At 33.4% G+C, this 16113-nt stretch overlaps 2 protein-coding genes and 1 pseudogene across 2 annotated transcripts; 1 reads left to right on the forward strand and 2 right to left on the reverse strand.

Moving 5' to 3' along the window:
• Positions 1–1492: 1492 nt before the first annotated feature.
• LOC139849109 (glycosyltransferase BC10-like) lies at positions 1493–4681 on the reverse strand. Its single transcript, XM_071838782.1, has 2 exons — positions 4424–4681; positions 1493–2137 (listed from the first exon to the last, which is right to left on the reverse strand). Exons 1-2 carry the CDS (start codon positions 4679–4681, stop codon positions 1493–1495), a joined length of 903 nt encoding a protein of 300 aa, XP_071694883.1.
• A 1959-nt stretch (positions 4682–6640) lies between these two features.
• LOC139846845 (plastidic glucose transporter 4-like) lies at positions 6641–15286 on the reverse strand (annotated as a pseudogene).
• LOC139850257 (uncharacterized) lies at positions 9117–11029 on the forward strand. Its single transcript, XM_071839841.1, has 2 exons — positions 9117–10402; positions 10722–11029. The coding sequence occupies exons 1-2, from the start codon at positions 9454–9456 to the stop codon at positions 10757–10759; spliced, it is 987 nt and encodes a 328-aa protein (XP_071695942.1). The 5' UTR covers positions 9117–9453; the 3' UTR covers positions 10760–11029.
• Positions 15287–16113: the final 827 nt, after the last annotated feature.

The raw sequence follows: 16113 nt of genomic DNA on the forward strand, positions 1-16113 counted from the left end.
ATAATAATTACTAATAATTATATTACTAATAGTAATATTATTATTATTGATAAGATACTAAATATAATAACCAAAAAAAAATAGTGATAATAATATGATGATATTGATAATTGTTAATAAGTTTTATAATGATAATGATAATAAAAAAATGTTAATAATAATACAAGGTATTAGTTCCTAATAATAATATTAGTTTATAATAATACTAATAATTCTTAATAATAAAGATAATAATATCTAATAATACAAATGATATAACAAGTTACATGTATTCTGTCTCCATATTATAACTTTAATGATAATTATAATACTATTAATAATAATTATTGTAATAATAATATAACAACTTATATTTATATCCATTTTCATAATAGTATTAATAATACTATTATATATGTTAATATTGAAAGTATTAATATTATTACTATAACAATTATAGTTTAACTTATAATTAAATTTATTATATTAGATATTAACATTACATGTTATTAATTATATGATATATATATATATATATATATATATATATATATATATATATATATATATATATATATATATATATATATATATATATATATATATAGTAATAATAATAATAATTCTTAACGTCAATACTTAATAATAATAATTCTTATTTCAAATGATTAAATTTTATTATTTTCAATTATTATATTTATTCACATTTATATATTTATACACCTGTACATATTTATTTACAAATAATTGTTCGTTAATCGTCGGACATAGTTAAAGGTTAACTGAATCTATGTAAACAGTTCAAGAATTCTTGAGACTCAACTTTACAAACTTTGTTTATCGTGTCGGAATCATAGTAAGATTAAGTTTAAATTTGGTCAGAAATTTTCGGGTCGTCACAAATAATAGCAAATAAAAATGAAATTTGAGTTGTAGATCGATGAGGAAGACCTCTTATGCTCTGATACCAACTGAAATATTTTTTTAACTCAATTCGCGTGTGTTAGATGCTAAGTTGATGACAGTAGATGTATATATGTATGTATATATTTCGTGTATAATATGATGAATAAGCATGATGAATGATGAGATGATGATGAAGATCATGAGCAGGTGTTTGACAATCTCTTAGAGTCACAAGTTATATGGTTACAATTAGGAGGTAGTTTGTTACAAGATTGAGAACATGTATTTAATCAAGGTGAAGCAATATGTGTAAAGTGTCGGAAGTTATCAAACCCTAGGTGTGGTAATGGTATTTATGCTTCATACCATCACTACTTACATCACTAACAATCAATAGAACATACACTATATATTTAACTCCTAACAAGTTAGACAATGATTTTGTATTACACAATAAGAATTCACTACAAAAAAAGTTTCATCGTTTGCTGAAAAATGTTATCGCTTCTATGATAGAGTTGCCAGCTCATAATATATTTTTCTAACCATTGACAATTAATTTAGATTTAAAAAAAAATTACATCCAGCTACGTCGCGGGTTTCTTACCTAGTTAGAACCAAACAATATAGTAGCAAACGTTAGCAATGGGTTTAAAGTACCCGGTGTGAACTTCCTAGCAAACAACACACACATAGGTGTTGTCTTACCATTATAAACGCATCCAGTTGAACCAAATCGAATTGAATTCAACAGCTCTTCTGTAATCTCATCCATCTGAAAATTTCTCGGATGCGCGCCCCCTTTTGACCAGTCAACATAAGTTAGAGTACGGTTCGAGTTCATTATCCCATATAACTTGTTTACCATAGTCGGCAAGTAATGTTCATCATTGTAACATGGTGGACGACAATATTCTTTGAACAAGTTGTAGTATTTTTGATCAACAATGATCCCAAGTGCAAGATCGCGATTAACTTCAAACCATTGAGACCCTTTTCGCCAATCTTGGATGGTAACGTTAGGCGACATTTGAGGATTATAGCGACCACGTCCTACATTGCCTATTTCGTCAAAAGAACATAAGTAGCTTGTGTTAGAGTTAATGAGATTGTTGTAGATTGTTGTGAAGTTGAACAACGGGATGCAAGAATCGGATAATAGCACAAATCTTTGATTTGAAGGGTCAAGTAGAGCATTTGTTAGTAGTCTTCTTTCAGCATCTATCATTGAAATACCACCCCATTTAACCGGCTACAAGATAATAATACAAGGGGTCAAGTATTCAGTTTAATAAAAGTATAGGAAGCATATGTATAATAGTAGAAAAAATAGATTAATTAATTTAATTATAAGAGATTACATATAGTTATGTGTTTCTTTAATTTGTTTGTTGCATACAGTTTTTTGTGGCATTAGTGTTTTGTTATTCAATGATGCATTTGTTTTAGTTTTTTGGTGTTTTGTTAATGTATTTATGGACATATAAGTCAGTAGTCAATGTATGCCGTTCGAGTAGACCTCTTGGATCCACTCAAATTGAATAATAGAATCTGTATCAGTTGTAATTTCACTAGATATATCGTCAAATCTATTTTAATTTAAGTTATGTCTTTTGCCGAATATGATTACTATAAAATAAATATTACTTAAATATAATTTATAAACAATCCCTAGTAAATCTGAATATCTTCTCTTAAGTACATCTCTAATTGAATGGATTGATAAATCTAGTTCAACTGAAAAGATAGATAAAGGCTTATCAGACCATTCTCAATCATGACATACTTTCTTACCAGGACTGAGTGCCACATCAACGCCGGATCAACGTCACATCAGCACTTCCTCACCAGAACTAAGTCATGACTAATTACTCCCAACAATCACACCTTTTCTCAAAACAACTTAACCCAATTTATAAATAAAATAGATTAATTTACTTATATTAAAGCATGATGTACAACATGTTTGTTCAAAGCTTCACGCTGGAATGTGGTGAAGTAGGATGAACATGACGAATAACATGATGGCTAGGGAATGCCAATGGAGCCCTCGAGGTCTAAATGAGGAATTGATGATGGCGGAAACCGTTGGGAATGGCCTCACATGCCCAACAATTTTTGCAAATTTATGTCTTGTTGATATATCATGTTCATTATATTTTATACGGATATTGGTCAAAATGCTCATAAATCTCAAATTGTTTGATGATATTCCTTTGAATATTCTTAATTTCCATTTTTATATCTAGCCATGAATCACGCACGGTGCGTGGTGGTTTGTGCGTGTTACAAAGCATTTATCGCAGACATCTTCTTCTACACGCAACACACACCAAATTACTAGCAACAAAGACCGTGTGCTCTTTTAAAAGGGCGTCCATGTCTATTTTTAACGCACAAAAACACACAAACACGCATGAAACATTTGATTTGCCATATTTTGTGCGCTTTTTCAATTTTTATGCTTGATCCCTACTTGATTTCGTAACACCTTCAATCCAGAAGCATTTGTAAACCCGTTTACAAATTATACTATGCATGAACGCATAAAATACCCCCGGTACACGTTTTTGTGACGAAAATTTGTCATAAAAGTTGTTGATCAAGAAATTGGACATTGTGACATCTTTCACAAAGTCTAATAATTAGGTATAATCAATATTTCGTTCGTTTGATTCGTTATTTCGGAAATACATTTCGTTCGAACACTTTATGTGCGTGTATGTAATATATATTAATTCTGAAATACATCACACACGATGTCTGTTGCGTTGTGCGAGTTGCGCGTGAAAATTATTGTAGCAGAGTAAACCAGCAACAATGTTAACACGCACCATGCGCGGACCACCACGCACCGTGTGTGGTGCGTGATTAGAGGCCAAAAATTCAGTGGCGGAAACAGAAATTTCTTTCAACGGGGGAAAAAAATTAAAAGCGTAGCAATTGTTTTGGGCAAAATATGAATGCTTTTGAGTAAAATTGGAGGTTTTTTGGTAGAATATGGAGGTTTTGGACAAAATAATGAGACTTTTGGATAAAATATAGAGGGTTTGATGGCAAAATAGAAAGCTTTTGAACAAAAAAAAAATGTGAGGGCAAAATTAAAAAAGTCCAAAAATATTGCACTAAAAACTTCGAATACTGTTGCTTACTACTTCCGCCAAAATATAATTTAAGAGCATATCCTTAAATACTTTCCGATTTAGGGTCATCTGAGTATCTGACCGATTTCCCTCTTTTACACTTTATACCTTTCATTTTATCATTAATCATTAATCATAATAATCGTATACGGAGTATATATTAGCTTGTCTAGTGCCTCATTATTCCACGTAGCCTAAAATCACCTATATCAGTTATAAATCTGCCATTGATTTTTAGTTTAATAATATATAAATATAAACTATGGATATTTTGGAATTAGTTTACTTAAACATTTAGAGGCTACTAAAATTCACTCTGTTTATAACGAAAGCTTATTAAGACTAAGGATTTGTGTTATGAACCTCGTTTGTAGTTAAATTTTGTAGAACCTAACCTGACTAGTAATTCTTCGGCCGTAGAAGACAGAATCTTGTGGGATGGTGTCTGTGTACGAAGGATGAGTATGGACGTAGATGGAGAAAAGACCTTTATGCCCTTTAAAGAACAATTCCCACAAGGGTGCAAGTGGCAATGGCCCCGGGGTCAAGAACATAAACGCTACCTTAGAAGAAGGGGCATTAGCATTAGTAGTCGATATGTTGATCACACTCTTCACCAATTCTTGATCGTTGATATTGTGTACTATGGGCATTTGTTCTTCTAGTGAAATAGTCGTTGGCGAAAATAACAATGGTTGTGATAGATTCGAAGTTTGGGATGTTGGTGACGATGATATTGGGAGCGAAGAAAATGAATGGAAAATGGAAAAAATTGAAGTTTGAATGACAGAAGAGAAATTTTGTAGATAAAGGGCACAAACAATACCTATTGATAAGCCAATTGAAAAAATAAACAAGTGAAATAAAGAGTTTTTAGAATGAAAAATTTTCAAGATGTTGATGTGAAATGTATGTTTAGTATGAGCAGTCATGCTTATTTGTAATTTTGTATGAAGACTCATTCTACCTATAGTTGGGTATTTATTTATATTTAACTTAAAATATATATGAAGGTACAGTTAAAATTTGATTTACTTAGATCATAAGTTATGGTATTAATTCTGAAACAAATATAAAAAGTACATGTGCCCATTTTGTTGTCATTAGTTTTTCTTTTTTTTTTTTTTTTTTTTTTTGGACAAAAATAGCGAAAACTTTATAGATGAGATCTTCATCGAAAGATGATCCAAATCGAAACGTACAATATAAAACTGGACGGGCTCAAAACTAGTAAACATCACAAATAGACGTTAACTCCAACCGAGCCATGCTATGACAACTAAACAAAAACACTTAAAACCAAACCAAAATACGAGACTAATAAACGCAAAGTGATAAAACTATTACACAACAACAAAGACATAAAAATAATAAGGACATTGAAATTAAAAAGGCCTGTTATTATTGTCATTAGTTACTCAGTGTATGTCAAACATCATAAATTTGCTATCATTTATGTTCACAAGGTGACACAACTAGTAAAGATTTACCTACAAACTCATATTTTTTTTTTTTTTTTGTAAGCGAGGAAACTCTCCTATGAACGAGCACATTGGCTCCCTCATAGAAGGTAAAACCTCAGGTAATCAAGCCCCCCAAGAGCGAGACCTGGTACCGAGTGAATTGCGCATTATGCGCACCCTTTAGTAACACTCCCTTTTTAAATAATTTGGCATAGCCAGAAATTGAAAACTCATATTCACATCACATATTTTTACTAAACTACAGACTCAAATCAGTAAAAACTAGACTAGTTGTCCTTGGATCTATTCATATTATATGGATGAACTGATAATTTATTTGTTCAATTACCAATTGGTTAACAATTACTCTGAAAATGACGACAACAATAAGTTTGTGGTTATATAATAATATAAGGTACATAGGGAGTTCAACTTACGTTAATTATCACTAATTTTTTAAAAATTAATTTTTAATACAGAAATAGATAAGTAATAAATAGCCTGAGTGAATTATGACATACGAATTATTTGTTGAGTACGGAGACCGTTATAGCTAGATTTTTCATTAAGACTATTAAAGTCAAAGTGTTTGAAGCTAATTGTGAAGGTTAATTTGGTTTAATTAAGAGTATAAATAGTATAATAATTGTACAAGTAACATAAATTAAGGAAAACATCATATTTGTAAGTATATTAAACAAGAATCTTAATTAATACTGCATGTCTAAGTCAAATACTTAAAGTTTCAACTTACTCAACGTTGTTGAGTACCATTGCATAAACTAGACTTTTCAAAAGTCAAAATGTTTGAATCTAATTTTTTATACATAAATTTACTTTTAATAACAATTAGGAGAGGGTACTTAAAGGTTTAAGTTAACTAAGATTATGAAAGGTATGTTTATGGCAAAGTGTTACACGTATATACAATAAATTAATTAAGTTATTAAATTATACATGCCCAATTTAGATGAGGTGTTAAAAGGTATCAGGACAGCTTTGACATTTTGTCAAGTTCCTTTTATAGCTTTTTAGCCACATGATTACAAGAAACAAATCAAAATCATACAATAACCAAATGAGTAGCAAACAAATCATATACAAGGCAACAAATTTTTTAGTACTGAATTCTTTGTATCAACTGTATGATTGTAGTATAGTAATATTCCATTTAGTAGCCAAGATTAACAGCAAAACTACTTTGTATTAACAGACTAACAATATTTGTGCACGAAAATAGCACATTTGAAAAATTGTGTAGATTATTGTTTCCACAACGTTACAAGCTATGTACACAACAGCAATAGCACAGATGCAGCCAAATCCAAGGTACACTTTGCTTATGCCAAGTGTACTCACAAGGATCAGGAAACACAAGCCGATAAAGAAGTTTTTGTTATCTAGATCAACCATAAATTAACCATTCTGTCAGTAATAAAACTACAATAAAATAAAATACTCTATATTTGATTCATAATAACTAAACATACCCAATGCACGCCAAGTGATAAAGCAACCGCCTTTGCCCTGATTCTAGAGGCAAAGATCTGCGGTAGTAATAGGGCAGGGACTGGACCCGCACCAAGTGAAAATGCGACCACATACCTGTTTAATTATTTACCATGATCAATTAGATTAGATTAAGCATATAATATATTTTTACTTAAAAGAATCTATATTTTTACTCACAAGACGGTCCCAATAACAGCAAGCCATCCAGAATACGGTGCCAGCGCATCCCAACCAGAAGATAAAGATAGCAGCAGCATTGAAGCAGCCTTTCCACCCCCCAAAAAAACACAAATATAAACAAAATTCTTAAATAAAATTTCATGTGTGTATTTTGATGTGAATAAAGGTTGTGAAAGTAGCGAGTCGGGGACGAGTCAGTCCGCCCTTGGAGGGATGAGTCGGTCGAGTCGGGGACGAGACACGGACGAGTCGAATGTTGACCATCGTTGACTTTTGGTGAATTTAAAAAAAAATTATATTTTGACCAACTCTGACTTTGACAGACTTTGACCCGACTTTTTAGAGGTTTTGAGCGAAAAGGGACGGATTAGTCACCAAACCGATGCGTCGGCCGACTCAACCAACTTTTACAATAGTGTGTGAAATTGTGAATATAAGCTGTGTGATACCATTCCAGTAAAGCTTATGATAAGAAGACTTTTCCGTCCACTTTTGTCCATCAATGAAGATGCTACTATTGTGCCTGCAACAAAGTCAACATTATAAGTCAACTACTTGGCTATTAGCCTTTTCAGATGCAATAATATGCAACTCATCTAACCAAAAACATTTGTGGCCCCCACTAGAGCACTTGCTGCTATATCAGATTCAATTCCTGCATTGTGGAATACTGTAGTAGAATAACACACAACCCCATTTATTCCAGCCAGCTGTTGAAACAAGAAAAGGATGGCACCAACGCTGACAGCTGTCACAACACCATTGGTTATTTCAAATTAAAGATTATGCTTATGTAATGAAGTTTTATTTGTAGGTTTTGTTATACCTTTGATATATCGTTTACTGAAAAGATCAAACCAACCAGCATTGTTTTCTTCAGAACCTTTCTTCATTAAATCAGCCATAACCTCTGTAACCTTTTTTCTCCCATATAGTTTTCTGATTGCTTTCTCAGCTTCAGAAACTTTCTTTTTCTACAATTGCACCATTAACTCTTTTATAAATAGATGCACTATAATTATAATTATAATTATTATAAATATTAAAAATGAAAACCTGAAGGAGCCAACGAGGACTCTCAGGAGTGAATGCCATTCCAAGGGCCAATAGAACCGACGGGATAACAGCAATGCCAAACATTGATCTCCACCTGCATGATAATACATAAACATAATGAGGGATCATAAGATAAAAAAAAACAACATAAAGTTATGTAATTACCATATAGAATTCGTGGATAATGGTAATCCAATCAACAAAGCTGCAAAAACCCCAATGCAAATAAACACCTGATTCATAGCCCCAAGTCTACCGCGATTATCAGTCGGTGATATCTAAACAAAAGAAAAAAAGTGTTTTAGTCTGTTATGTATAAACAGGGTTGATTTTGGAAGAAAATTATGGAACTTTATATAATAAATTGACCTTGGATATATACAGAGGGACGACGGTAGATGATATGCCAATTCCAATGCCACAAAGCAAACGACCTATTATCATAATTTCCATGTTTTTTGCTGTGGCGCTGCAAATATTAAATCATTTTAATAACATATATATTTATATAATATATTGTGTATTGTATTTAAATAGTGTGAAAAACTAGATGCATATCTAAAGGTGTATATGATGCAGCTTCAAATGAATCTCAGTCAACACCTGCAACATCAAGTCAATCACAGTCAACACTCTCTCATTCAATACATTCAGTTAGCAGTTATGGACCAAATGAGACATCATCAAGATATATCAAGCATGCTAGATATTTTACTTACTTTAGTTAGGAGTTTATTATTCTGTTAGGAATTTGTTATAGGATGATAACTTTATTCAAGGCAATGTATTAAGCCTTTCTGCTAGTTTAGCTAACTGATGTAATAGGGTATAAATAGCTCTAGTGTGTACTCTGTATGTTAGATTTTGGGAAAATACAATCATTTCATTTTCACTTTATGGTATCAGACGTTCTCCATCATCCCACCACGCACAAACCCTAATTTCATCCCCAAATCGAACAATCAAATCAACAATTCATCTAATCATACAACAAATTCATCCGCAAACAATCTTCGATTCAATTCATCATCAAATTCTCTTTCAATTAATCATCAATTACAGTAACGGCACCAACAATTGAAGACGTCATCAATACGAATGATATCAATTCCAACAATCATCCATTGTTCTTACACCAAAACAATCATCCTGGACTCATTCTGATCTCCAAGAAACTATCTGGTTCTGAGAATTATGGAAGCTGGAAAAGATCGATGTTAATTGCACTAAATGCGAAGAACAAATTGAAAATTGTGACGAAGGAGTATGAAGAACCTGCACCAGATTCAGTTCTCCGGCCACTTTGGGAACGCAACAACGACATGATAATCTCCTGGATTCTTAATACGGTCTCAGATGAAATCAGCAACAGCCTAAATTTCATCAATACTGCTGCAAATCTTTGGCAAGAACTACAAGAACATTACTCCCAAATTGATGGCCATAGGATCTATCAACTTGCCAATGACATCTCTCAATTGAAACAACATAACAGTACCATTGAAGTTTACTATCACAAGTTAAAAGGTCTATATGATGAAACTGATGCACTTGAGGCACCATACATGTGTAATTGCACCTGCACCTGTGAAAATGGTAAACAAAATGGAGAAAGAGAACAGAGGAAAAGACTTCTCCAATTTCTCATGGGCTTAGATGAGTGTTATGCAACTACCAGAGGTCAAATCTTACTTATGCAACCTTTACCAACCATTGCAAAGGCTTATGGCATGCTTAAACAAGAAGAAAAGCAAAGAGATGGTACTCTGCCAAAATCTGTAATGCCTACTATAATGAGCTATAAACAAAACAACTATCAAAAGTTCACAAAGACTTCTGCCACTGGTAATGAAAGGAAATCCACCTTCAAAGCTGGGGTGACATGTTCCACTTGTTACAGAGAAGGTCATACATCTGAAGAATGTTACAAGAATGTAGGCTATCTACCTGGACACCCTCTACATGGTAAATATCAACCAAAGAATCACAACAAAGGAAAGACTGTGAATAGCATCTTCACCAACAATGTTGCAGATTCATCAAGCTCTCTCACAGATTCAACAAATCAAGATGTTATGGCAGCAAGGATGGATCAATTGCAGAACCAACTTAATCAGGTCTTGTTGATGATGCAGGGAACTTCAAATGACCACCAGGCTCAAGGTATGACTTCTATTATAGCATCATTTTTCTGTCATCTGAACAATGCTTGGGTCATAGATAGTGGGGTCACTGATCATGTGTCCATCACTTTATCAAACATGCATAACATACAACATCACAACACATCCATCTCTGTCACACTCCCAAATAAACAAGTCATCAACGTTTCTATCACTGGCTCAGTCAAACTTACACCTGATCTTACATTACTAAATGTCTTCTATATTCCATCCTTCACTTACAATATACTGTCAATTAGTAAAATAACTCAAACCACCAATTTCTCTGTACTATTCAATCATCTTGAATGTATATTCAGGGCAACCACAAGCAGATTGCCCATGGCAAACTCTATGATGGTCTCTACATCATTCATCCTAAAGCCAACATCAAAAGTCGTTCTTCCATCAACTCTACAACATCCAGCAAAGACAATCATTCACTCTGGCATTCAAGACTTGGCCATTGTTCATACCATACCTTAGACAAAAAAAAATCACTTTCTTTTTCCAAATGTAATATTTCCACAGTTTGCAATATCTGTCCATTAGCAAAACAACATGTACTTACTTTTCCAGTTTCTAACTCTTATGCCAAATCAAAATTTGATCATGTAGATGCAGATGTATGGGGTCCATATAAACATTATACTCTGAATAAATGTACATATTTTCTTACTCTTGTAGATGATTTTTCAAGAACCACATGGACATTCTTATTACCATCAAAATCACATGTTACATCAACTCTCAAACTCTTCTTTGCACATGTCAAAACCCAATTTCAATCCAATATCAAATGTCTTAGGTCAGATAATGGTTTAGAATTCTTAAACAATGAACTCACTACCTTTCTTCAACAACATGGCACAACACACCAAACCACATGTCCTTATACACCACAACAAAATGGTAGGGCTGAAAGAAAACACAGAAATCTTCTAGAAATGGCTAGGGCAATTCACTTTCAAGCTCACTTTCCAATTCATTTTTGGGGTTACAGCTTACTAGCTGCTACCTTCATCACAAACAGACTACCCACTAGAACTTTACAATACAAAAGTCCATATGAAACTCTCCACAACACATCACCTGACCTTAATCATCTAAAGGTTATTGGTTGTCTAGCCTATGCTTACTCACATTCAACTGACAAATTCTCCCCTAGAGCAATTCCTTCCATTTTTCTAGGATACCCTGCACAACAAAAAGGTTATCTTCTATATAATCAACTCACCAAAAAGACTTTTGTGAGCAGAAATGTCCTCTTTCATGAAAACATATTTCCCTTCAACAAAGACACAACACAAAATCCAAACCAAAGCCCTATACCTATCCCTCCACAATCCATCTATATACCACCACCTTCATTCTCATCCACCACTCCTCAATCAAATGCATCTGCAACCTTCAACACACATAATGACATTAATCACTCTACTCCAACTATATCACAAACTTCAACCAACAACAATCCAACAAGTCAATCCATTCCCAACACAGAAAATCAACCTGATCCATCTGTTATTCCATCCAATATCACCAACAACACAATTCCAAATCAAAGAAGATCTCAAAGACAAAAATCTATTCCTGTCAAATTCAATGACTATCAGCTTCCACCATCCAAATCCAAAATCAACTCCATTTCACACAAACATCATCTATCTCACTTTCTAAACTACTCTAATCTTACAAATCCATCTCAACTTCACTTAATAAACAATTTAAACTCAACCAGTGACCCACATAACTATAAACAAGCATCAAAGGATGATAGATGGAATGAAGCTATGAAACAAGAAATATCATCTCTGGAAGCAAATAATACATGGGATTTAGTCCCATTACCCTCTCACAAAACACCAATTGGGTCCAAATGGGTGTACAGGGACAAATACAAATCAGATGGTTCAATTGAAAGGTTTAAGGCACGACTAGTTGCAAAAGGGTATACATAGAAAGAAGGAATAGACTACAAGGAGACCTTTGCTCCAGTTGCCAAGATGGTTACCATTAGAACATTACTTACTGTAGCAGTACAAAGGGATTGGGTCATAGAACAATTAGATGTAAACAATGCTTTCCTACATGGTGACCTACATGAAGAAGTTTACATGTCTATTCCACAAGGGTACCCAAAGCCACTTCAGAAAAATATTGTCTGCAAACTAAGAAAATCCTTATATGGCCTTAAACAAGCAAACAGGCAGTGGTTTACCAAATTAACCACCTTCTTGCAATCCATGGGATTCACACAGAGTTATGCTGATACTTCCTTATTTACCCTACACCAAAATTCTGATGTGATTCATCTTATCATCTATGTAGATGACATTTTGATAACTGGCAACAACAAACAACCGATTACAACAATAAATGAACAACTACACAAGAAGTTCAGCATTAAAGATCTAGGGCAACTTCATTATTATCTGGGCATAGAATTCATAAGAACATCACAAGGCCTAGCACTTACACAGAGAAAATATGCTTTAGAATTGTTAGAACATGCAGGGTTACTTGACACTAAACCTGCAAGTACACCACTTGATCCTCAAACAACTCTGACACTTGATGATTCCCCTTCTTTAGAAGATCCAACTCTATACAAAACCTTGGTTGGAAAGCTAATATATCTAACTATCACCAGACCAGACTTAGCTTTTGCAGCCCAAACACTGAGTCAATTTACCAATGCTCCAACTACATCACACATGAAAGCATTAACAAGAGTTCTGAGATATATAAAAGTCAGTCCTGGTCAAGGTCTTTTTTACACTAAGTCCTCTCAACCTACTATATTAGCTTATTGTGATAGTGACTGGGCTAATTGTCCAATCTCTCGAATATCAGTATCAGGTTACTGTATTTTTATGGGTTCAAATCTCATCTCATGGAGGTCAAAGAAACAAAGTGTTGTATCTAGGTCATCCACAGAAGCTGAGTACAGGGCCCTAGCAGACTGTACATGTGAGCTAACATGGCTCAAATGTTTACACAAAGATTTTGGCATATCCACAGATTCTCCAATTACCATATATTGTGACAACTCCTCAGCAATAACACTGGCATCAAACCCTGTACAACATGCCAGAACCAAGCACATTGAAATTGACTGCCACTTTGTCAGAGACAAGATAAAAAATGGGTCAATTCTTCCCACTTTTATACCCTCCAAGGAACAAGCAGCAGACTTATTAACAAAATCCCTGAGCTACACACCTTATCACTTATGTTTAAGCAAGTTAGGCACTTGTGATCCATACACACTGCCTACTTGTTGGGGTGGGGGGGGGGGGGGGGGGTGGGGGGGAGGTGTATATGATGCAGCTTCAAATGAATCTCAATCAACACCTGCAACATCAAGTCAATCACAGTCAACACTCTCTCATTCAATACATTCAGTTAGCAGTTATGGACCAAATGAGACATCATCAAGATATATCAAGCATGCTAGATATTTTACTTACTTTAGTTAGGAGTTTATTATTCTGTTAGGAATTTGTTATAGGATGATAACTTTATTCAAGGCAATGTATTAAGCCTTTCTGTTAGTTTAGCTAACTGATGTAATAGGGTATAAATAGCTCTAGTGTGTACTCTGTATGTTAGATTTTGGGAAAATACAATCATTTCATTTTCACTTTAATATCTAACCAAAGAATTGCTCCTATGGTAAGCGGGAACGCGTCTAGTATAAAAGTTTTTCGTCTTCCAAAACGGTCTGCAAGTAATCCTCCAGTAAACGAACCGATAGTAGCACCAGCAAGAAGTGTGCTAATAATCCACCCTAAAAAACGACAATCAAAAAGCTATCAAAAAACATATAATAAAATGAGAAACCGAATTTAGATTCGGTAAACGTTACCTTGTAGAACATTGTTATCCGAAATACCAAGATCCCTTGCAAGGTAATCTAATGCACCATTCACCACACTGAAATAATTCATGATCGATTAAAATTTGAAGAACTTTATGAGTATTTATGACTGTAGTAATTATAAGGTGCTGTAGAATGTAGATACCCTAAATGATATCCAAACAATATGGCTCCCAAACTAGCAACACCAACATATCGATAAACTGAACCATACGATTTAGATTGGTTCTTGAGAGGAGCATTTTCTTCAATTTCTGCATCTACAACACAAACTATGAACAATCGTATCATGCAAAGTAATATGTGGACAATAGCTACTACGGAGCAATACATTTACATCATCTTTGATAAATTAATTGCTACAATCAATCATACTTTGTAATGAATCAAGATAGTTCCAGCAGGTAAATCATTTCGATACAAGAATCATACATAAATTAACGCATACCAGGGTTGTTATGTGACGAGTGATGTAACAATGAAACCGAGGGATCAACAGTTACTGGTTGATCAGTTGAACTCATTGTGATTGTATTACGATGGAGACAATTTATCGAACACTTGGAGTGCAGAATTCAAGAAAAAAAAATGAAAATGGAGAAACAGAGAGAATTGAGTAACTGTAAAATGTGATGCTATTATTCTTGTTATTGTAACTGCTACTACAGAGTAGTATACATATACACGTACAGATGCTAACAAACACACTCAAGTACTAACAGAATTCCTAACTAACTAACTAACTAACTAACTAGCTCATATGTAATAGCAGTGGTGTGTACAGTAATTATTTATATTTATATTTATATTATATTGTGAAATAATAAATTGAAAAGAAAAAAGAAGACGAACCAGAAAGCAGGGATTTGAATTTTGGATTTGGCAGTTGAACGGAAGTTGGGAGTGTTAGTGGATACATGGGCGAGCTCAAGGCCCATATGACTCGACCCGACCCGACCCGTACTGAAACCCGAAACAGGAATGTCGTTCGTTCTGGCTCATAAAACAGCTATCGATCAGTTTCTGATTCTAAATTGATGAATCCGGTGGTATTCTTGATTATTAACATGTTAAAAAATTACGCTTCCTTTTTTAAATGATGCATGTAGCTTGCACATTGCAGTTGAATGATGCATGTAGCTTGCACATTGCAGTTGCATCGTATACGGTCAATCAGTCAAACTTCACCAAAAGTCTACAATTTAGTAGTAGTTTGTTTTATTATTAATCACTAGCTCCCAAATTAATTACCCATTTATTTAAATTTAAATTTAAAACCTCTACATAATATTTTTATATATGTAACACAAAAACATAAATAAAAAGTAAGCAGTAAAGCTGAAAAATTAAAAAAAAAAAAAAAAAGTACACGTGACAATCATTTTTTCTTAAACTGTTTATTTTTTATCTAAAGACAATACATTTGAGATGGATTGAGTATGTCTTATGTTTGCGCGTCTGCAGACGTTTTACTGCAGAGTGTTTGTTTTTTCGAACATATAAGATAAAGCAATGTCTTTTCTGTCTGCAAACTCGTAGACTTGGAAATATGTTTCTAAGTGATGTAGACAGGATAAAGTTATTTTGTGGATATAAAAACAAACGGTCTTTACTATTCAACATACATACAAAAATTTAAGTCAAATCTTCACTACACACAAGGTTCGCAGATGTTCAGACAAAAACATCGTAAAAAACAAACAACACCTTACTAAAACTCACCAAATAATGCAAATAAAAATAGTATCTTAATTATGTTTACGATATTTTTTTTTTAAAAACTGAACATTAATCGGACATAAAAGAACCCACAAGACTTACAACTAGAG

The sequence above is a fragment of the Rutidosis leptorrhynchoides genome, chromosome 5 (assembly GCF_046630445.1).
Source record: "Rutidosis leptorrhynchoides isolate AG116_Rl617_1_P2 chromosome 5, CSIRO_AGI_Rlap_v1, whole genome shotgun sequence".
Classification (NCBI taxonomy): domain Eukaryota; kingdom Viridiplantae; phylum Streptophyta; class Magnoliopsida; order Asterales; family Asteraceae; genus Rutidosis; species Rutidosis leptorrhynchoides.